The 25,989-nt window shown below is 28.0% G+C and overlaps 1 protein-coding gene across 1 annotated transcript; it reads right to left on the reverse strand.

Moving 5' to 3' along the window:
- Nucleotides 1-1,843: 1,843 nt before the first annotated feature.
- LOC101260569 (squamosa promoter-binding-like protein 1) lies at nt 1,844-9,405 on the reverse strand. The gene is made up of 10 exons (XM_004229133.5): nt 8,142-9,405; nt 7,589-7,770; nt 6,892-7,445; nt 6,155-6,229; nt 5,904-6,011; nt 5,691-5,811; nt 5,404-5,545; nt 5,118-5,268; nt 2,643-3,272; nt 1,844-2,539 (listed from the first exon to the last, which is right to left on the reverse strand). The coding sequence occupies exons 1-10, from the start codon at nt 8,714-8,716 to the stop codon at nt 2,093-2,095; spliced, it is 2,985 nt and encodes a 994-aa protein (XP_004229181.1). The 5' UTR covers nt 8,717-9,405; the 3' UTR covers nt 1,844-2,092.
- Nucleotides 9,406-25,989: the final 16,584 nt, after the last annotated feature.

Raw genomic sequence — 25,989 nt, forward strand, 5'->3', positions numbered from 1 at the left:
CAACTATGTGCTTTTAAATTCCTTTCTTAAATGTTCCACACAATTATAAATTGTAATAAATCAATTTTTTAACTACTTTAATTTGAGATACTATTATATTTGAATTTGAACCTCGTCTGTCGTTGTTCATTTCAAATGTTTCCATTTCATCATGAGTTCGGGACTCCTATCGCAAGAATTGAACTTTTGTGTAATATAACATGATCAAGACGACTTTCCTTTCAAAATAAAGGAAAACATTTTTTAAAGCTCTACTTCATCATTTAATTATTTTTTCTTACCATACTCATACTCCATACCTAACCCTTCTTATCAAAAAAAATTATTTTTGAAAAATGTTTCAAATGTTAAGATTTTTTACCTCATTCATCCCTTATCCCCCCCCCCCCCCCCAAAAAAAAAAGAAAAAAAGAAAAACTCATTACAGAGGTCCTCATAATGTTTTGAGAAAGAAATTATAAGCGCTCCGGTGTGCCAAATCCAAGGATAACACATGAAAAATTGAGGAAATTGTGTGATTCTTAAAAAGGACATGTAAATGTGGTAATGGACGTTAAAAAATAGTGTGAGTATACGTGATGGTTCCCCAACTCATTACGGAGGTCTCATAAACTTTTTTAAGAAAAAAAATTAGGGTTTTCCGGGGCACCAGATCCATGGGCTTAATACACACGAAAAAATTAAAAATTTTGTGTAATTCCTAAAAAAAACAATGTGGAGATGAGTGTTAAAATATGGTGTGAGTATATGTGATGGTTCATCAACTCATTACAGAGATTAATAGGCTAATACACACAAAAAATTGAGATATTTGTGTGATTCCTTAAAAAGGGTCTGTAAATGTGGCAATATGCGTTAGAACTTTCCTAGCGCGAATTCGAATTTAGACGGGCTCCAATGTGGATATCAGACACCTATTGAGAAACCAAAAAAGACATCCAAGCTCTTATCTTCTTCGAAGTTTCATCTAAATACTTGAACTCGATCAAAAAATATTTTAAACTTGTCATATATGTTCCTCACTTGCTTGACATGAATGACATTTTTTTTCACGAAAACACTTCATTGCATCACTTTAAAATACGTTTCAGATGTCCATAAGACAGGGTGAATCAGTTACAACACAACTTGGGAAAGCAGAATCCCAAGAAATTTTATTTGTACATGAAATAGAAATTTTTGCTAGATTATGAGCTACTACATTCCATGTTCGAGGAACATATATAATTTCGATTTCTTCAAAAGATTTCATCAATCGCCAAACATCCTCGCAAATGGTCTCTATTTCCCAAGATGTTATCAAATTCTTTTGCAACATTTATATGACATTCTTTGCATATTGTCACAATATGTGAACCTTTGAACAACCCTCTTGTAGTGCTCTTTTCATAGCTTCCCGAATTGCTAATGCTATGGCCTTGCCTACAAATTGAATAGGAGTTCCAAAGGCATGAAGAAAATTACCACAGCTATCTATAGCCGCCATTCCAATGCTTGCTTTTAACATGAATGACATTCACGTCAACATAATTTAACACACCATTTTTATATTTAATCTACTAAAATTTCTTTATTATATTTTAATTTACCTTCCTAAATAAAATAAAAAAAGAAAAAGATCTCTGAAATAATAACTTAACAATTTTCATGGCTATTTCCACCTCACATTTTTTATTTTCATTTCCCCCTGAGATTTTTGTAATTTTAAAGTTTCTAATCATTATGTTGACTTGCTTACAAAGGCATGTAACCACACACTTCATTGGCTTAGCAGAGTAAATATGACATAAGCTCTCTTATTGTAGTTTTACAAATAAAATGAACTAATTTACAGAATTCAATATTACCAAAATGTAAATAAAGATTAAATAAAAGAGGGAAAGTTGGACCTAGTTACTAGGTCCCAACGACAAGATACACTTTTATCAAACAAAATAAATATGTTAAAAAAAAGTTGGTATAACAACTGAAGTGTCTGAAGGGCTATTCCTACAGCATATATCAGGCCCTATATAGTCTTCTTTTATATAGACGAAAATACTGGTACAAGTAACTAATATACTTTTTTTATCACATTTATTGACTGGTGAAATCAGCTTGTTCCAAAGTCCACCATTTCCCACCTAAATGGACGGAAAATGTACAGAACTTCCGGTGAGCCCCTGAAGAGGAGAGCAACACAAACACATACAGCAGCCATAGCCACCATTGAGAACATTGCAGGCCTGTACAGTAGAGATCGACTCCGACTTCCATAAGCCAGCTTCCTATCACAAAGTCTGCATGGCCGAGGAATGGCTTTTCTCTCAGTCATTGATATCTCTAAGCTGGTGGTTGCACACACTTCATCTTTCTGGTTACTGTTCTCAACGACAGACGGAACGCGAGGAATATCAACCACTATATGTCCGCTGTTCGCTTTCTTGCTAATTTTCCTCTGTACCAGGTGAATGTAAGAATAATGCCCTCGCAAGCGGGCATAATCTTCTGGTGTGAAACCTGTGCTATCACGAGTGTTCTTCCACGCTTCAATTGCCACCTGCATGGGAAAATTTTAGCACGTTTAGACAATACCGATAAGTAAACAGATCGTAGCCTCGTAAAAAAAAGTATATATGCATCCTACAGAAGGAATTAAATACCTTTCCAGGATCATCTGTCAATGCATCTAGCACATCTTCATATCCATCTATGCCAGCTGCAATATGAAGAGGTGTCAAACCTCCAGGCCCTACACAGTCGGGTCTAAACAAGAATTGCCCACCGACCCCAACCAGAGATTGATATTCAGAACATAGATCATCTGCTACATTTGTGGGGGTATATGTTAAAAGCAATTCCACCAAAGGCCTAGAATTCCTACGCACAGCTTTATGCAGAAGCCCCATCTCAGTGAGAGCATATTTCAAGGAAGAATCGTCTCCACCCACAGTTCCATCAAGGAGAATGTTCAATAGTTTCTTAACTACTGCACACCACTCATGGTCTACGGAGAACTCCACAAGCCACTTGAACCGCTTCAAAGGATGGAGAACAGCATTAGGACCAAAATGCTCTAATCTAGCCCTCAAATTATTTCTATGAAGCAACCAACCAAGTTCATGAATAAAATCCATGGCTTGATTTCTTGCTTCAATATTATTTGTCTGCCCCTTGACATAATCCAATGAAGTCAACTCTAGATCACTCTCAAGCATACGGATTTCAGAGCAAACATCCTCCTCTGCAATTATAAATGGGAAGAAGCTATTGCTGACTCCATGATCTTCAACCTAAATAAACAAAAGAATCTCAGCATCACTTAAGAGTGTATGCCACTTGTTTGCGAGATTTTGCAAAAAATGCATTCCCTCCCAACACTTTTTGGAAATATAATATAGGCACCGGATATCTTTTATAACATAACAGTAATGTAGAACAAAGGCAACCCATTAGCTCTAGAGCTACTTAAATATATATTGTTGAAAAAGGGAAACTTTTAACAGGTAAAAACTTATGCACTAAGCACCAAAAGTTGGACCTAGGTCTACTTCACAGGCTCAGTACATTGTGAGACTTGAATAATATAATCAACATGAGAAAATAATTTTTTGTGCAACTGAAATTGAAGAAGCCACAATACTCCAAGCAACCTATGCATAATCATGATGAAGTGAATGTCTTGTGGAAGTAGCTATGAGTACTTATGTGGAGACATATATGAATGAGCCTTCATGAATTGGAGTTGGATAACATAGAGAGAAGTCGCCATGTTAACCCACAGCTTATATCTGGAGAAGCGCAAACATAATGTAATTACCCAGCCATATGGTAAAGTAAAAAAGATTTCTCTGAGAAGGACCGACAGAAGTAAATTGGGCAACCTTGGAGAAGATCAGAATTTCCCTATCGTTTTATGGTTGACAGCAGTGAAAACTTGTCAGGACCCTTGGAATAAATTCGCAACCTGCTATCTTCCATGCACACATCCATAATTGTTGAAAGAACCTAGCCCTAGAAACTGGATATTCATCCTAGTCATCCGCTCTAAAGTATAAAGTATGAAAAAGAATATATTCCCTTCGCAAACATTAAATTCATTTTTCAAGGTAGATATATGTTCCATTAATGATGAATGTTTACAAGTAAATTAGATGCATTTAAATCATTATGTGTAGACATCGTGTGTACCCAACTTGGGAAATAGTAGTTTGTCTGAGCCTATAGGTAGGTGTCTTATGTGATTAAAGAAGAATCACCAGATGAAGGAAACAACTTACAGGAAAAACAGATTTGCACGTTCTAAAAGAGCTTGATCAACAAGACAGTAATTAATGCGCCTAGGAGACGATTCTGGATAACACAACTTGAAGACCTTACTATTCAGATGCATAAATCAATGAAATAATGTCATTCAGAGGCAAGTTGTTGAAAGTATCATAAGAACGAGATTGTCGATAACGGAAAAGGGCAATGAGTAGTGAAAAACTTGCATATAATGGCGAAATAGTTATATCTATTTCAGCCGCATATTAAATGTGAATCAGAGTGAAACCGCTTCCCAGTCCATTTTACTTGTTATGCTCACCTTTTGCACAACCCTTAAGAAAACATTATCTAAAAGGATGGCTTGACTAGAGTACCCTAGTTTTCTTTGATCTCAATTTCATCCTCCCCTTCCTTTCACCATTTTAATCTCTCCACTTCAATTGAGCAACGATAGAAGTAGAAAAAAATTAATTCTTACTTGATTTTCGAAAATTACAAGTAGTTTAAAACCAATTTACTCCCTCTGTCCTATTTCTCCGTCCTATTTCATGTGGCACTATTTGACTTGGCACGGTGTTTACGAAAATAAGGAAGACTTGAGAAACTTATGGTATAAAACAATCCTAAGATATTTGTGTGGTTGTAAATCATTTCATTGAAGATTAAATGAAAAATTTTAAGTTAAACTGTTTCCAATTATAATAAGGTGACATTCTTTTTTGGACGGACTAAAAAGGAAAGGGTGCCACATAAAATGACATTCTTGTAGCATGGTTGAGTCATTAGAAAGACAAATGTTCTACCTTTTCTTATCAGATTTAAAAAATTAAGCTCAAACAGGAAAACGACAAGCTGAGGAAAAGGTTCACCTCAATAAATCCTCTTCCACCGACTGCTGGAATAGAACATGTGAAATTTAGGGATTGGAGCTTATCATCCTTGTCACCACCAGCAACTTGTTCTTCTACCTCATTATCTGCTTCTGGATCCAGGTAGTTACCTTCTAAAGAACAAAGTAATCTGGAAACAAAAAATAAAGAAGATAAACATCGACTTCTCTACCAGGGTTTGCAAAGAAATGAACCTCAAAAATCCTCTAAAGAGAAGAAAAGAAGTTTGCCATTGTAATCTCAAACACGTAACAATGATGCATACCTCGTGGATGGCTTAGTTAAATTGTAGCCTTTGACTAAAAATTGAACTCTGTCAGATACCGGCACAGCTATGGGTCTGACACTTAATAGTGTACTGCCGTCATTACTAACACAAGGCAATGACATATCCAACAGAACCTGCCCTGCAGCACATAAACAAAAGAGAGTAATATCTCAGCGGAGGACAGTACCAATGTAAAATTCGCCAGAAAAGAGATATTCTAGCTGACATTATAATTTGGGTTTAGAAAGGAATTTAATAAGGTGAAGATATAAATTTGAACAGACCATCACACACAAATGCAATTTGGTTCTGCACCCTAATGTAAATCCATCCCTTTGTCCAGAAGCTATCACCACCATGGACATCCAAAAGCCTACTCAAACTGGAGCTTAGATCATAAGAAAGCTGTACAAAACAAATAATTTTAAATGTCAAACAGGTTTTCCATAGACATCCCAACTACGTCAAATTACTGGCTTTCAAATAATATGCAGTACCTCCTCCCATGCAGACTCAGGAAGCCGCAGATATATTGTCAACACAACGCAACCAGGTCTAATGTAGCTCTCAATTTCCGTTGGACTGTGAGATAGCCAGTCAAGAATCTGCAATTTCGAAACAATTTCAAGAAAATTTTGAAAAAGAATTAAGTAAACCGGAGTTTAAGCTATCCAGAAACATACAACATGATAAAAACCATGTGCCATACGACAAAATTAAAACCATGTTCCATAAGACAATTAAGTACCTGAGCTCGTACGACAAATGGAAAATCACTAGGACCTTTCCCAAATAGTTTAAAAACAATCCGATCTGTACGGTTCTGCATCAAATGAAAAAAAGATTCAGACAATTTTGGTAAAAAATAATATCAAGTTATTAGACTGGGTTGTTGTCGACTTCTGTCAGTCTCTCTTTCATTTTGTAAGATACTCTGTCTTGTACACAATGGAAGCACAAACTTCAGCAGTGAACATAATCAAATATAAGTTTGGTGGATTCGATGTTTTTAAAAGTGAAGCACAAAAAAAAAATGAGGTCCCTTGGGCTAAGTTGCAAACAGCGAGAAGACAAGACAACTGCAATAATGCTGATACAATTCCTCGAAGTTGAGATCTAAAGAACCGGTCCACACTTCTTGTTTGGATCACTATGAACATCACTGTTTTAAGTGTACATCTCCCTAAAGCTCTTAGCTTTCGCTATGATGTGTTAAACCAACGGTTTGTAAGCCTAATCGCTTTAAGCAACAAAGTGATAATTTTTTATTAACATCTGGGAATCATCAAACAAGATCATTGTGCAACACTCAGAAATTGGCATGTCATTCGGGATCAGAGAGAACAGAAACTGACTGAAAAATGTTCTTTAATTCCATCTTGACAAGAGTGTTAAAGATGGGATTAAAGAACAGAAGAGGAAACCAAAACTACAATATTTGCAGCACAAGTACATACAAATCTGAGTAGGTGCTTTTAGGAGTACCTGATTGTCACCACTGGAACTGGAAGGTGACTGGGCAGAGGCAGAATCTGAATTTCCACTTGTTTGAGGTGGACTCGACTGGTGAGAGTCCTGTTGTAACCAAGATGGGCACTCAGGCACAGGGGATCTATCTATATCGTCTCCACAATCATCTGAATCAACATACGCATCATTCAAATCGAAGTCAATCAACTTGCTCCTGCCAGTGGTACTTTCCCTGCCTGGTGTGTAAGCTTGAGAATTGCTTTGAATGGGAAACAAAATGCCTGGACTTTGAGAAGAAGCAGTCCGCGCATCTTCTAGCCTTTTCTGGGGCATCTCAGCTGCCGAATTAGTGAACTGACGCTCTTTGGGTCTAGGAGGTGCCTGTGAACCATTTGAGATCAAGGAAGCTATTTCAGGATTTCGAAGAATCGACCTGTTGTTCAGCAAGTTTGAAGATTCTTGTAGAAGTCCAGATAAGCTTTTATCCCCATTTGTGGGACCCTGGCTGGCAAGGCTTCTTAGTAGATGAGATAAAAGGTCCTGATCTTCAGTGTGGTTTGCTCCATTTGCTGCAATTGATGAAATCATAACCTTGCCGTGAATTTTATAGCTCAACCAGCAAACAAATTCAGAACCAACAAGATAATTGAGAAACAAGTCAATTAATTTGCGAAGTCAATACATATCAGAAGGAAATCTAGGAATTACTCACAGTGCATGTTGGAGAGTATCTTTAGCAGGCTCATCAAGGAATAACCACTAGTCTGGCCATCATTCAACGAATTATTGTTAGCTACAGTTTCTGATTGTGTCTTCCTTCTCCTTTTATTATGTCCTGCTAGGCGTCTACGACAACTTCGTTTTCCTTCATCAAACTCTTGAAGAGCATGAAACCTGAGTATAAAAGCAGAATTTCATGGAATATAACCACATAATAATTTATGCAGCCCAAGCAGAAGCAATCAAACACAAAAAAGATTTGATTTTTTCGGTAGGATTCACAAGAATTCCATCACTCAATTATTCAATCAACTGAACCTCAACCCCAAATTATTCTAAGTCCGTTATATTAATCATTTATATTCTGTCCGCTCTTTTTGTACCATTTCATTCCCAAGAACTGCCTGCCTCCTCCACACCCAAACCCCAAAAGGAAAAAGAAACAGAACTTTTGATAGACTATCTTACAGCAGAGAAAAAACATAAATAAAAGCTGCAGAAAGTCATCGTGAAGGGCAAAAAGCAAGAAGAAAGAGGGAACAGACCTGCTGCACTGCTGGCAGAAGCGCTGCATAACATTCCCAACGAGTGCTCTACTAGCCTTGGAGTGCATCTCACAAACCTTATGCCGCCTATGGTAGTCTTTAGCCTTACTGAGATCCGTTCCACAATCATCAACCTGACATACAGCTCTGGCAGCAGCAGGTGCAGCTAATTTAGTCCTTTTTCCGGCGGCTCCATCCCAGTTACTCATTTCCCTGCCGGCGTCGGCAGCTGGCTCACCTTGTCCACCAAGCTTCAGCGAAAGAGGGCCAGAATCATCTTCATCGACCACAATAACCCTCCTCCTTTTCTCCAATTCCCTCCTCTGTTGCTCCATCCCATGATTTACTTCATCTGAACAAGAAGATGAACTGTTGGATGAAGCCAGATTTCCAGTTTCAACGGGGAAAAACTGTCTACTCTGGTAATTAGATGGGTTTTGCTGAAGAGGGGTCGCAATAAAAAGATCTCCATCCCATTTCCAGTCCGTCAGATCCCACTCCAAGCTCCTCTTCCCTAATCCCCGCAGATCCGTTCCTCCCATATGATAAAAACGCTCTCCCACACTCGCTTCCATTTAAGTACTATGTGTATATGTGTATTAAGATCCAAATCCAAAGACGTCTCTCAGCAAGAAGAAGAAGAAAAAAAAAGATTCCGATCGGACAAGTGTTAGCTACAGATCAGAAGTCAATAATTGAGGAAACCGATGTGAAAAGAGAAAAAGAAGAAAGATGAGCACTAATCAGCTTCTGTACGGCCCCAAAAGTAGAGAAAGAGTACAAAGAGAAAACCATGATACCAATTAACAGGAAGCCACATACCCACCTCGCTAAATCTCAGCGTTGACTCATGAATTACTGGAAAAATGAAGAAACAAGAAGCATCTAGATTCTAGACCGAGAATTTAGCTCAAGAAGAAGAAACACTAGCCAAAAGGGGGTATACAACAACTAACAGAAATAACTTTCCGGTATTCAAGAAACAAACAGCAACGCCGCCGATTCACCGACGGTGAAGAAGAAGGAAGAAAGGAGAAAGGTGGGTGGTTGGGGGGCAGTAGGGGTGGGGGTGGGGGGTAAGAAGAAAGTAGCGAAAGGTTGGGATGAATGATAAGATTAGAGAGGAATGTGAATGTGAATGGAAATTGAAAATGGAAGCGTGTTGTATATGACTGTGTGTGTTTGCTCAGCTGTACTACGGTGGTTTTTTCTTTCTTTTTTTCCCCTCTAAACAGTATATATATATATACGTACTATTTACCTTACTATATTTCTATCATCACCGTTTCATAATATATCATATTATATTTAAATAAAACATAATTTTATAATAAAATTATTTTATACTCTTTTAAAATTTTAAATTTAGGAAAAAAAAAATATTGAAAGGTCACTCTTAAATAAATTATGAAATATGTAGATTTTCTATCAAATACCGAATGAAAATTATAAATAAAATATTTCAACAGTATTAACTAAGATGTTGATTGAATAGTGTGATAAAAATATATTCAGTTATGATATAGATATGCTAAATCAAACATACACTATAATCGTTAATAATTAACACATATCCAATGCCGCCGCAAGAATTTTCAGCAAAATACTTAACAAAATTACCACTTAAGTGATTCGATCTATTAATTATATGATTTCTCATTGTGTCAAAATATCATGAATAATTTAATAAATAAATTTGGCAAAAAAAAAAAGCAAATTACCAAGCAAAATCATAGTAAAAATGGAACATAAAATATTATGAATCTAAAATAATAATTAAAATAACATGATACAGTACAGTAGCTAACAAGCATCCAAACGAGTTAAATAGTGTGTGTACCATCTTTACTTTTCTTTGTTTCCTTTTTCTTTCCTCACCTTTCACATCACATTATTTACACTTAATACTAACAAACAACTAGTGGCGCATCAAATTATATTATTTTTTTCTTAATTAAATGTCTTATATTTTTAAATTAAAAAAATCTATGAAATATTTTTTTTAAATAAAGTTTTATATGATACAAATTTAAAATAATTGAACTATAATATAAATAGTAAATATCGAATAAAAATAAATACTACTCAAATAATGTTCAATTGTTATATTTACATTATATTCGTTCGGCAATCTAGGATTATACACCATTAAGCGTAAAAAATGACAGTTACAACCAAAAATAAACAAAAAACATAAGGTATATGAGAATATAGAAGTATAGTAATATTTACCATGCTTTCTCCGTTTCAATTCACAGTTTGATTTGGTATAATAAATCATGCTCTAATTATTTTTTAGATATTTATATGGTTATAAATCATTTTATTAATAAAAACAAAATATTTTATTCTAATTATAAAAATTCATAATTTTTTTTAGAATGGACTAAAAAAAATTGTGCATAAATTAAAAAAAGAGAACAATAACTATGTAGCAAATCTGAGTAAATTGGAATGTATTAAAATTTGTCTGTATTACTCTATTTAAGTTCATCTTAATCTAACTTTATTAATAATAGTAATAGATTTATCCTCTAGTATTAAATATTTATGTGTATTTTGTACCTGATGTGTGAATTTCAACCAGATCTACAAGACTCATAGCAAATACTTGATCTAAATTAAATATTTTAACATAATTAAACTTAATTATAATTAAATACCTTTTAATATGGATCTCTTTATTTTATATGGCTCTTTTTGTTGTGTTTGTTAGGTTTGGCTTAATGTTGTTTTTTAAAACAACTCTTTTAATGTAAATTTAGGTACATCCCCCTTTCAACATTTTAGTGATTATACTTTTCAATACGCTATGTTTGAAAGTCTACATAAATAAAATATAAATAAACTATCGCAAATAAAATATTTTTTCTTGTTTTATTATTTGTTGTATTATTAACACCTTTCGGTAAGTATATTTTTAAAAAAAAGTTGAATAATGTTTAATATGTGTATACTAATTTGTATTTTTATGTGACCCTTATTTTGTTGATGTATTGGAGTTTGATGATTTATTTGTTCAACTGCATAATTTAATTGGTATTGTGACCATTTTATAAACTTATTTTTCATCTTCTGTTATATAAATGCAAAACGCCACAAATTTGAATCATTTTGCATGCCACTAAAACTTAGAAATATCTCGTATTTACGTGGATATAACAAATTATATGTGATTTTTTGTTTTACATAATGTAAAATATGATTTTAAGATAAAAATAATATAATTGATCTTCTTTTTACTAAAGTAGCTCTGCCTCTACCCTACTAATGACAATTCTTTATTTTATTTTCTCACTCAATGTTTAGTATTCATATTAGAGTGTGATTATTTTAAGTCCGCATAGTATAGAGTCCTGTTCATTGGAAGGGAGGTGATGAAGAATTTTAAGAAAAATTATATTCAAGGATTTAACCCGAAACTTTTAATTAAGAAATAAGCAGTATTTTCCACTGAATTATAGTCGCATTACATTTGTTGATAGTTTTAATTTTTTATTTTGTTTGTTTCAATTCAACTAGTACTTATAGACGGAATGATTTAGAAGACTTTTATACACTTATATCAATGAAACACACAATTTAAAATCCTTAATTTTTGTTTGCGAAAAATCACATGTCACAAAAAGTGTAATATGACTCAATGACGATTCAAAGTTTAAATCGAAATAATCTAATTGGATCATTTTATTAAGAGTTGAGGTGATTAATTAAAAAACTTAGGTGACGTGTCTAAATAAATTATTTTGCCAAATTTAAAAAATTAACTGTGTATTAAGCCAAATTATAAATTTATATTATGTGATTATTACGAAGACTTATTGAGGTGATACTAATAATACAGTATGAACCCGTTTGAATGGCTTAAAAAAGCAGTTTTTAAAAAGTACCTTTGAAAGTGCTGAAACTTATTTTTAAAATAAATAGTTATAGGTTTTGATAAAAGTGTTGAAGTTAAAAAAAAAGTTGTTGATGTTTTTGGCAAATAAGTATTGGCAAATACTTTTTTTAATGTCTGAAATATCCTTAAAAGTTGTTAACATGATAAAAGTTGATTAATGTAATAATAATAATAATATATAATATATAATAATAATAATAATAAAATAGTATGAAAAGAATAATAATATATAATATATAATAATAAAATATATAAATAATAATAATGATAATAATAATATATAATAATAATAAAATAATAATAATAATGAATAACTAAATATAGATAATAATAATAATAATAATATAACAATATGAAAATAATAATAATAAATAAATAAATCAAGAATAATAATAATATATAAAATATTAATAATAATAAATATAAATAATAATAATAATAATATATATTAATAATAACAACAAATAATAATAATAATTTAATAATAATAATAATATAATAATAAAATACATAATAAAAATAATAAAATATTATTAATAATAATAGTAATATATAATAATAATAATAATAATTTAATAGTAATAATGATAAAGAGTAATAATAATAAAATATTAATAATACAAATAATAATAATAATAATAATAATATGAAAATAATAATAATAATAATAAAAGAAATAAGGGCAAAAAGGTAAAATTTTGGTCAACTTAAAAAAGCTTTTATGCTTAAAAAAAAACACCTTCCCCAACTTTTGACTTTTGGCTTAAAATAAGGTTTTTTTTTAAAATTAAAATAAGTCACTTTGAAAATTGTCAAACACTTAAATAAGTTAAAAATAAATTTTTAAGTCAATTTGACCAGCTAATTTAAACAGACTCTATGTAGAACAATATTTGAGGAAAATGGAATCTTATTATCTAAAAATAACTTCTACTTTTTTAAATCTTTTATGTAAAAAAATTATTATTAGTACATATACACATAAATTTCTTATAAAAGACATAAAATTTTAAAAGGTAGAAACTTAGAAAGGCTAGACAAACTAATCAAAGTATTATAAGCATATTGGTCCCATTTGAAACGTACTCATACTTGTACAACTCATAATCATATTCAAATTTGAATGATAATTTTGTGATTTGTATGATCACGTGAGATAAAAATATAATTTGACATTATATGAGATGAAATAGAAATTTTGTTTAAACATACAATTTAAATTGTATTTTATGTTCATAAACAAAAACAAAAAAAAAAGAATTAGTTGTGAGACTAACACAATCACCCCAATTCTTTAGGCAATCTAAATACATGTATTGGCCAAACTTTAGTTCAATAAAGAAGTAATCTTACATATGAACTGGAGTGTACCATTTTGTAATATAATAATTTCATATAATACGCTTAATTTTTTTCACGTTAAACATTATTTCTTGATATAAATAGTTTAAAGATCAATAAAAATAATAATATCAACGGCAAATTTGGTTGATGAGAATAATACTTATATTCGATATAAATGATTTAAAGGTTAATAATAATAATTATCATTTTCTCATATACGTGAAATAAATGATTAATAAATGTAAAAGAAAAACAAAATATCTAACAAAATATAAATTGGGCCAATTTTTTTATCAGAAAAATGAAAAACAATGTTATACTTTTTCAAATACTTTCTTTTTACATGAAAAATTTAAAATTCTATAAAATTACATGTTGAAACGCTTACTTTACATAAATATTTAAAAATTTATATCAAAATTTATACTAAGTTGTTAGAAACATATCCCACCTACTGAATCAACTTCTTAAAAAAATACTAACTATTCTAACATTTTAATGAATGAAATTACAATAAAAGAATTAAATAAATAAGAACATTATTTATATGCATATACTTTTATTAACAACTATTTGGTTCTTTCGGCTTGAAAAAGGATATACAAAGTATACAATAAAATATCTATTCAACATAAAATAAATTAGATAACTCAGAATAAAACTTTATTGCTAATTTAACCTCATCCTTCTAAAAAAAATTCATATATAGAATACAAGTCACGTTAAAAAGGTAAAATCGTACTAAAAAGATTTTGTGCGATGAACTAATTAAAAAAAGATGAATCAGAAAAATTATTCGAAATATTACTTGCTCAATCAACTCGATAATCGTAACAAACAGTGTGATGTGAAATTTAGAGCATGGGAAGAGACCCGGAAGTAACAAATTGGGCAGATAGGGTCCAATTAACACAAAACCCCAAAACCCGTACTAAGCACCCATATTGGGTGGGCCCAATCCAGCACAAACAAAAGATGGGTCACTTTCTAATGTACGGATTTATTTATTTTATTTTTACAAACAATTCATTTTCAATTATTATTATAATTTCCAAAATAATTTACTTTAGGGACTTAAATATTTACATACTCCTAATTTGTTTTACGCGGTTGAATTAAAGTTATTTTGTTTAAATGGTAAATATATTAACTGAATAAAATATATTTTGAATTTTAACTTAATCATAACTTATTAATTGAAGATATTTTCATGTTATAAGCTTAAAAACAAATAAGAGTGCACATGTAATGTCGTAAAAGTACCATTCATCTTTAATAGATTAAGATTATAATTTAATTAAATATTGTATTGAAACATGTAATTGCATTATTTAGTTCAATTTGTTGCGACACTCAAGTTCAACTAAATCTTCCTAGATTTATAACAAAATATAATAACTAAAAAATTATATAAGTTAATTATTATAGTTATTGTTATTATTATTATTATTATTATTGTCAATAAGGGTTATGACTTTATTGTAGTTTTAAATTATCAAGCACCTTACTAAGAATAATTTCGAAGTTCATTATTTCATTTACAAAAGCTAAACTGATCATTAGGGAGCTTGTGCCATGTGCATGTTTTTTTCTAAAAGAAGTTTAATCACCGAATTAAATTTTGCACAATTATAATATTGTTTAGTTATTTCTTTAGTTTTTCGCATAAAATGATATCTACATAAAGTATATTTGTGCTTGTATATTATTGAATGTAGGGTAGATTGTGAAATAAAAATATAAGTTAGCGTTTGGCTTCAAATTTTCAAATAATTTTGACAAATTAATTATTTTTGGGTGAATTTCGCCATGCATTGGATCATAAATTTTAAAAGAAATATTTGACTATTTCAAAAAATATAATTTATATCCCTAAGTTCTAAAAATTATTTAAAATATCTTTAAGTTTGTATTGTCATTTTATTATGGCATGTTCTATTAAAAAATAACCTCATAACATAATCGGAAAAGGGTCGGAAAGATGCTCCAACTTTGATCGAAATCATTGTTACCATACCAAATTTTATGGAGGACCTTTTACCCCTGTACTATTTAATACTCCCTCCGTTTAAAGAAGAATAACACTATTTTCTTTTTAATCTATTTTAAAAAGAATGACCCATTTCTTTTTTTGGCAACACTTTAACTTTAACTTTCCACGTGACATGTTTAAGACAATAAGATTAAAGATATTTTGGTACATTTGACATGATTTTAAATTAGAACCACAAGATTAAAGAGTCTTCTTTCTTTTCTTAAACTTCGTTCCAAGTCAAACTAGGTCAATCTTTTTTAAACGGGGGGAGTAATGTATTTTTAAAAGTATATATGTACATACGTGAACACATTATTATTTATAATAATGCAATATTTATGAGTCGAAGTGGACACATATATATTTTTAATAAATACTATTAAATAGTGAGAGATTGTAAAAGGTCATTTTCAAAGTTCGGCATTGTTACAACATTTTCGATCAAAATTCAAATATATTTCAGACATTTTTCCTAACATAGTTGATAACAATAACAACAATAAAATAACAATATGAATAACAACAATACATTAATCGCATACCTAAATCTATCACTGATTAAAAATTATTTATAATCTATTAAAAATAAATTGTTCTTTAACGTCACCCCTGTATAGATAGCTGAGAGGAATAACTATTAATTGGAATAATCTAGTAGGTAAATATTACTTGAGAACATCATTTCTCAAATTTTCTCCAAAGTATTAAACTAAAATTAACAACAATGCCCTCACACTCCTTCGACTGATTTCTTCTTCAAAATATTCAATAAGAAAAATATTAAAAACTTCAAAATGAGAAATAATATTATCTATATGTTCTATAATTTATATTTTTTTTATTTCCTATGTATTATTATTATTGTTGTTGTTTTACATACTTTTCTTGGAATCCAAATAATCCCATTTATATATTATTTGTAATTTACAGTTACTAGACGTAAACGTGTTTACGCAGAGAGAAGTTATAACTCGTTATCTTATTAAACTAATTTCAGTAGACTTCAAAAAGTCGTTAATACAAATCAACTTTTTTAGTGGGAACAGACTAATAACTTTTTAACAACTTTAATCTCTTTTTCTAATAAGGCTACCAAATACCCTACCCCACCCCCACCCCCACCCCCAATGTTTTATTCTCATTGATGTATATTTCTTTATCAACATTTGATTTAGACTTGCAACTATAACCACAAGAGTTAAAGTTATGGACACTCCATTTTTAAAAAGAATTATGTAACGGAAAAGTTTAAAATTAAATTAATCTGATTAAAATATGTTATCTAAATTGAAATATTAAATTATTAAGATTATTTGTCTTTAATATCGAAATATCGTTAGTAATGAGTGAGATGATTGATGTTAGTGACTAGTAATGATGATAGTGATAGTTGTGACGATTGAGGTGGTTAGTGTTGTAGTGACCGTTAGGATGATGACTATTGATAGTAATTCTAATGATAAAATTTGTTGAATATTTGTAATTAAGGATATTAATAGTATTGACTAAAAAATGTATGATTAATTATTTATTGTTGATGACGATTCTAATTGTGATTGTGGAGGTGGGTTTTCAGTACAAATTTACCACTTCATCATCCACATCGTGACATTACTACAAGTTGTTTGACAATACAATAATTAGTAACATTTAATTTTTATATTTAACGTCAATTATGTTCCACTAACGAGGAGTAATTCTTTATTCTTCAGTACAAATTGGAAATGCTTAATATAGAGTTAGCATTTAATGCCTGTTTGTATGGCCTATTTAAAATGTTTTAAAATTAAAACTGCCTTTTAAGGATTTTTAGAATATTTGATTAAATGTATGTTTTTAATTTAAATAAATTAGAGAGCTTGCTAAACGGCCACAAGTAAACCAAATGTATGAAATAAGATGAGTATTTAATAATAATAATAATCATTTCCACCTTGGAATAGACTAACATTACAATAAATTGGTCAACTAAATTATTTTCATTCGATTGTCAATAGTAGGTTGCAGACTTTTCATACACTTAATTATTATTTAATATATTAGACGATCGTCTTATTAAAAATAATTATTTTATGTTAATTGTCAATTTCATTAAATCATTTAAGTATTAATTTAAATTTTATTATACACTTTTTGCAATTAATTCCTTTTAAGAGTGTTTATATTTATTTATAAAATATTCAAAATGTTTTTTAAGGGATGAATTAATAAAATTATCTTCTTAATTATCATTTCTTAATATGTCCGTTAAAAGAAAAATAACCAACTAATATGAGACAGCAAGAGTAATCTTCTTTTCTACTCGTTATATTGAGCAGGGAGATGGTGAAAAATTATTATAGACAGTATAATTAAATCATATTTAAGTTTTGCAATGTCTTAAAAACATATTTTAATTCACATTGACGAGAATCATAAACTTATAATCTTCAAATCTTAGATTCATCTTTAAATAATAAGTTAGTATATAACAAAAACAATTAAGATTCATCTTTAAATAATAAGTTAGTATATAACAAAAACAATTAATTTACGGTAAATAAGGGAACACATTAATTTAAAGATCTTTGCAATTATAAGCATGCATTATACAACGTAATTTTCCTTAAATTAGATGATATTCCAATAACTATTTTATTCACTAACAAATAATTTTTTGTGTTATTATTAATAGACTATGTCGTATTCACGCACACAAAGGTTTTATTCCAATTAAATGGTTAACGTGTTCATTTATATTACAAGTCCATTTATTTCTCGTTGTTGTCATAATCAGTCTACTTAATAATAAGTTCAATTATAATTAAGCATTAATTACTTTTGTACCAACATATATACATCATAGAAACTCATATCTTATTTGTTAATCATCAAAACGGTTATAGAGTCAACCAAAAAAAAATAATTAAAATTATTAGAATTTAAATGCTAGCCAACCAAAATAATGAGTAATCTCAATAGATGACAATCACCCATGTTTAGGAAATTATTCAGGAATAACATTTATATTTATTTTAGGATTATAATATCACCCAACTTTACCTATTTTTTTAAAAATATATTTGACTGCCATTTCACATTTTTATTTTTATATTATTAAAAAATATGTTTTAAACCTATTTAAATGATAGATTGCAATATGTTTTTTTTTTAATTATTGTTTTCTGTTTATGTTTTTTTGAAAATATTTTGTTTTTTAGATATATAAAGATATATTTTAAAAATGATGAAAAAAAGTACCTCATTTATACGTCTAACTACTAATGGATTGTTTTAACTATTTTTTTAAAAAAAATTTTTAAATTTTTTAATGATAATTGGTATTTTTTTACTATAGATTTTTTAATTAATTTTTAAAATAATAATTATAATTTTTTTGGTGCATTTTTTCTTCTCCTATTTACATAGATATTTCTACATTCCATTTTGTTGGAGCATTCCCTAAAATCACTAAAGTGTGATAAATATAAATAGATATTATAGTTTTTTGTATAAAATAATTCAATTTTCATTTTTTATTTTTTAGCCTTAAAAATTAAAATTTGAAGTATTTAAAGACCTTTCATCTTTTTTTCTGTAATAGTCATTATTGTTTTTATAAAAAAAATAGTTTGATTTCATTTTTTTTCTTCAAAATTGAAATTAGAGTCATTTAAAAATCATCCATTTTTTGCCATTACATTTTTTTAAAACAAAAGAACTTTTATTTTCTATTTAAAATAGTTATAATAAAATTCCTATTTTTTAAATTGTATTTTTAGAGCATATTTAAATATTTTTGAAAAATTAAAATTCTTGAATATTTGTATGCTGACATGTGACATTTTTTACTTCTCCTATTATTTATAGATTGAGTTTTTTAAAGAAATAGACAAACCCACATATTATATCCAGTAAAAAAATTACATTAAGAATTGTAGTATGAGCTCATCCGATTCTTCAAGAAAATATGTGGATTCCTCCGGTTCTTTAAAAGAATTAGAAAAATATTAAATTAAAAATTGTGGCATGGCACCCTAGTAGAAGAGAAATAATGTATTTTTTTGTATCAAGTATATTTTGAGGACAATAGGCAAGCTTGGTGATATTGTAATCTTAAAACAAACATAAATAATATTCCTAGGTAATTTCCCAAACATGAATGACTGACTATCTAGAGAAATTACTCCCAAAATAATTAAGCGGTGGAAAGTTCATTAAGAAATTGCAAATAAAAAATACATTTTTACTAGTTTACTCTTAATTTGTTTCAATAGTCAATAATATTTAGTTTAAAATGTTACTATTAATATTTTTTTAAAAATTAATTAATTTTATCTTGATTTGAAACGGACAATCATAGTAAATATAGGAAATAGTATTATTCAATTCTAGAATGTTAAAAGGTAAATTTTGTCTCATCAAAGATTCTCTATTTCTCTGTGTATACGGTTTATAGACGCTATGTGATTATTAAATTAATAAAACAGAATAATATGAGGATTTGAAAATAAAAAAATAAAACCTTATCTTCAACTTTATGCTGTCGTTTCAATTTAGAAATAAAGTTGAAAATAATAATAACTATTAAAATGCAGGATAAAAATAGTTACGTGCTTCAACCCTGCACTTCCGTTTAAGTACAACCAAGAGTACTTTGTTTTCTTCTTTAATTTTATTTTTCAAAAAAAGTGTTTTTCATTAAAAATAATTTATTTAGGTGGAATTTGCACACATTTTAATTATTTTACGAATACATATTTTATTTATCAAAATTTAGATAAATATGAAGAAATTATTTATCATATTTTGTTTGTGTAATAAATATAGATTAGGGTATGAGAAGATTAATAGATAAAAATGTATTCTCTCTTTTTCTATTTATTTGTCCATATTTCTTCTTCTAGTTATGTTAAAGAATGATAAAAGTCCAACATCGGTGATTAATGAGATGAGTGGACTCTTTATAAGGCTTGGGCAATCCTCCTCCCTTTGAGCTAGCTTTTGGGGTGTGAGTTAGGCCTAAGACCTAATTTCACATGGTATCAGAGCAGGGCCTATCTCACCCGATGTTGGGGTCCCCAAAATTAAAATTGCGCACGCACCAGATGCTAAGCACTGGGCGTGAGATGGGGTGTTAAAGAATGACAAAAGTCCCACATCGGTGATTAATGAGATGAGTGGACTCTTTATAAGGCTTGGGCAATCCTCCTCCCTTTGAGCTAGCTTTTGGGATGTGAGTTAGGCAAAAGACCTAATTTCACAGGTTATTCCTATTTACTTGTCTATTTTGACAAATTAAGAAAGAATTTTTTTTTCTATTATACCCCCATTTACACTTCTTGAAAATTTCTAAGTTCAACTCATGTTTTTTGAAATTATAATTAAAAAGGATAAAATTGTAACTTTAGTATGCTACTTATTATCATCTTAGTATATGTGTCATTTCTAAAGTGTACAACTAAAAATAGGAACCGAGGGAGTATTGTTTTGTTGGTCATATATATTAATAATGTTGTATTGCTCCTATAATGTTATGTCTTTCAATTTTTGAATTGCATTAGACATCTTTTTCATTGAGCAGAGAATTTATCGAAAATTTTATTTTTGTCTTTGACAAAGTGATAAGATTTGCATATTCTTTCAAAACTCTACATTGTGAAACTATACTAAATTAATATATATTGTTTATATTGGACCAACTAGAATTTCAAAGGGACAAATATTTTAGTGACATACTCTCTTCGATCACTATTGTTTATTAGAATAAGATCATGCATAATCCTTAAGAAAAAATTTATATAAGGTACAATTTGACTAAAATAATCCTACTATCAATCGTTATTAAAACGGTTTGTACTTTTTGATAATTGTAAAAACGTTTTTTTTTCACGTTAAAGTGGTCTTTTAACTTTAAACGGAAGGAGTATATAGCACCCCATTAATAGTTATTTCTTTCGTCCACTTTTAGTTATCATAATTTTCTTTTCTAGAGTCAAATGATAAAAACGTTGAATAACATTTTATTTGCATCAAATAGACATATAAAAAATTGTAATTTATAATACTTTTCGTATAATTTTAAATATTTATTTTTATTAAAAATATTAAATTAGTGTAACATAATTTAACTTTAAAAATCAAATAAAATAACATTTTTTGTTTTAAAATGACATGATAAATATAACACAAAGTTGGAAAAAGATATGATCCATCCAATGTTACAAAAAAGATAGAAAAGGATATTACCCAAAGGATATTCTTTAAGCTCTTTCGCCTTTGCGTTAATCACGTTTGCATGCACCTGTTTTATCTTATTATTACTAGATATTATCTGTCTGCGCCAGTACAGACTTAACGTATGTTAATATATTTTTTTTTGATTATATGATACCAACGAAATTTTAAAAAGCGAACTAAATTTTATATGTGTTTTTAAAAAATATTTTTAATTATTAATTAATGTACTTTTTATGTCATTTTCGAATAATATATATGTTTATCTATTTGTTTCATTTTATTTGATACAAGTGATTTTAGAAAAATCAACGAAATTTCTTATACGGTTCTAACATATTTTTAATTGTCATTTTACTGTGATTTATTGTACTTTTTAGTTCTTACGTTATTTTCAAATAATATATGCAATGTTTTTTCTTGTTTCGATAAAAATAACGGAGTCAACCAAATTTCATTATGTTTTTTGATTATGTTTTTTGAAATTTATCTTAAATTGTTACATTGCGTTTTTAAGCTTCTTTTTATGTAATTTTTAAATATAACAAATTAGAAATTAAAACTAAGAATTACAGTTTTCAAATCATTATATTTCATTTTTAATATATGACTCTCTCCTTTTCGATTTATATGAACTTATTTTTTAATTTTATTTCAAAAAGAAAATAACTTCTGAATTTTAATTTTTTTATATAATATATTTAAGATCACAAAATTAAAAAGTATTTCAATACACAAAATTTAAATACATATAAATTTTAGTTTTAATTTGATTCATTAACCTAATATTATACTTGATATATACTTCTTAATTGATTTTTGTTAGAATGCAATTATATTTTTATTCTTGGTCGTCTTTAATACAAATATATCATCATATTCATTTTTATTTGTAAAGTTACTTTTTAAATTTTTTTCTTTAATTTTAATCTAATATATATTATTAATTTTATCACAATCATTTATTTTCAAATATATAATTACAACAAAAATAAAGATGAAAATAATTAATTCATGATATTTTTATATAAAAATTAGGCTTTTTATAAGCATAATGAATAGCAAAAATATTAAAAATTAAATTAAAGTAATAATAAAATAGAGTAATAATAAAAATAGATATCAAAATAATTCACAAAAGAAATAAAAAGGAAATGAAGTAATAACAAAATAAGTTAATGGTAATAACAATATTTTGAAATGTTTCTAGAACTATTTAATTTTCTTGTTATCATTTTTGATAGATTTTTGTTAGTGTAAAATTACATATTTGCCATTGATCATTATTTTTATTAGCGTGAAATTATATTTTTTTCCCTTGATCGTCCTCCACTTCACTCTTCTATATAATAGAATTTTCTCTCTAAATATGTAAATCTAATCCTTCAATTTTATATTATTTTATTTTATTGAATTAAATATCTAAATTATTAAAAGAGTATGTTTTCATTATTTGAACTATCACTTAATAATTAGGAAAACGGAACTAGACATTGATTAGACTAAATAGTGTTTATTTAGAAATGCTTCCAACGTCGTTTGTTCATAAATATTTTCCTATATATGACATATATGACAATGCTATTTATCGATACTTTATTTTTTTAACTTATATTTTAACTCGACTTTTTTGACATTTTTAAAATTGTTTTTAATCAAGTTAAATTTATCTATAGCATGATAGAAACGAAACGGAATCACAACTAAAAAAATGGAGAAGAAGATAGTAGATATCAACAATTGAAATAAGTTAATTTATAAGGTGATATTTTTAATTAACTTCTAATCTATTGTTTAACCTCATATTAATTTAAGAAAAATATACAAGTACCCTCTTAGATTATGACGAAAATTTTAGAGACACATTAAATTAAGGTCCTATTACCCCCATGAACTTACTTTTTTTTGTAATTTTATGCATCTTTTTGACTTACATGACATTCAATTATTTACCAGCGCCTCAATTGTGGTGAACACCTAATTTTTTACCGAAATATAAAGATTTAACACCAATTTAAAAAAAATGTTACATTTAAAATAAATAAAAAATAAATAAATTGTGTAAATTACTTTAAAAATAAAAATTATGTATTTGTTTTAAATCTTCAACTTTTAATTAGTTTAAAAATAATGGTAGAAGAAGAAAAAAAAGGGGAGTGCTAAATATTCAAATTACCTTCCCCTTATCCTAATTATTCCCAACTTCCTAACTTATTTTACTAAAAAATCTCATCCCATTTATTTTTTATTTTTTTTTCTTTTTCTTCTCTCTCTCTTTGGAAGTTAATTCCATTTTTTTTAATTTTCTATTATTATTATTTATTTATTTTATATCCATCCTTATCTCAACCCCAATCCCCTCAACAATATTTCAAATTAAATCCAAATCCAACTCTATTACTTTCTTTTTAATTAGCACCAAACTCTCAACCAAAATGATTTTAAAAAAAAAAATACGTTCAGTTGAGAAGAATATATACAGAGAGATGTAAAATACACAGATATAGAGAAATACAGAGAGAAATATATAGAGCAAACATAAAGAGAAGAAAAGGCGGTCATTCTTTCATTCTTTCGAGAATAAGGTCAGAGTTAGAGTTCTTTTGTCGTGGTTCCAAATTCGTGGCTCAAATCAGTAGATCGTAGAAGTTATTTTTCGTGATATCCATCTTCGCAGCGAGGTAATTCTAAACTATCACATTATTTAAATGTAATGTTATATGAAAATTTTAATCTAATAATATGAAGTTCTTTGAATCGTATGTTATTATTATATATCAATTTGTGATGCATGTTACGATTTATTTTATTTTTTTCTCTCGATCTGAAAAAAAATGAAAAAAGAAAAAAAATGTTTCTTGTTAACAAAAATAATATAAAATAAAAGATGTACCATACATTTTTTTTTGCATTATTATTAGTGTCTGTTATTTCTTTTTTAGATGCAATTTATATTAGAATTTATTTTGTGATATTTAATAGCTAATGTTTTTCTGGAGCCTAATTTTTCACTAAAAAATAAATAAAATAAAATTTATAAACTTGTTAAATTAGGATATATAAATAATTAGTAATTTTTTTTTATCTAAGTAGAATTGTAATTTCATCTAGAGATTCATGATAAAATAATGATAATTACTATTAATAATTATAATTTTTTTTGAAAAATTGTATAAAGAGAACAAAAGAATAAAAAATAAAAAAATAAAAACAAGAAAGCCTAAAACATAAAAAAAAAAACCAACGAAAAAAAAGAAGAAAAATAACTGATATTTTTTTTTAAAAAAAAAGGAAACAGAAAATAACCAAAAAAAAAAGAAACGTGAAAAAATATTTTAAAAAAAAGAGAGAGAGAGAAATAGAATTACAGAAAACAAAACAAAACAAAACAAAAAGCAAATATATAAAATCTAAAAAAAAATATTAAAATTAAAAAAAAATAAGAGAAACAAAATTTTACAGAAAACAAAAAAAAATGTAAAATTTCAAATCAAACAAAACGTGTAGAGAAAAAAAAAAAAAACAAATAAGAAAAAAAAGAAGAAAAAAACGTAGAAAAAAAGAGTCAGAATGTTAAAATTGTCACGTGTATTAAAAAAAGAAGTTAAAACCTTTCTTAAAAAATAAACATAGTCCTAATCTATTTAGAATTTTTGTGATTTTAAAACTAATTTTAAATCTCATAAAATTTCATCTTTCTATTTTTAAATTAAAAAATAAATAAATAGAAAATCCTAAATAAACTCGAACTCTAAATTTTTTTAACTATAAAATACCTATATAAATTCATCCTCGTAATAACATAAAAAATATATGTAAAAAATGTAAAAGCAAAATATATAAATAAATAATAAATAATAAATATGAATGTTTCAAATTTTGAATTAATGGATACACACAAAAAATAATAAAATAATTTTCAATAGATTTAAAATAAATAAGACGATTTTTAAAAGATTTAAAATAAATGAGAGAATAAAGTAAAAAAAAGAAATTATTAATTTAAATAATATAATATCCAAAAATTAAGTTAAGTCATACTAAAGTCAATAAAGCGACCGTGCTAGAACCATGGGACTCGAGGGGTGCCTAACACCTTCCCCTCGATCAACAAAATTCCTTATCCGAATTTCTAGTTCGCAGACCAATAAAATAGAGTCAAATTTCCTTTTGATTAGGGATTCAAATAAGGTGACTTGGAACACCACAACTCAATTCCAAGTGGCGACTCTGTATAATAATTATCCCTTTTCAAAATGTCACTTTAATTGGAAAAACTCTTTTTCTTTCGAAACAAATAAAAAATCAAAAAATAAATAAAAGAGAAAAAAGGGGTGTGACAGATGGCGACT

Source organism: Solanum lycopersicum, chromosome 1 (genome assembly GCF_036512215.1).
Source record: "Solanum lycopersicum chromosome 1, SLM_r2.1".
NCBI lineage: Eukaryota > Viridiplantae > Streptophyta > Magnoliopsida > Solanales > Solanaceae > Solanum > Solanum lycopersicum.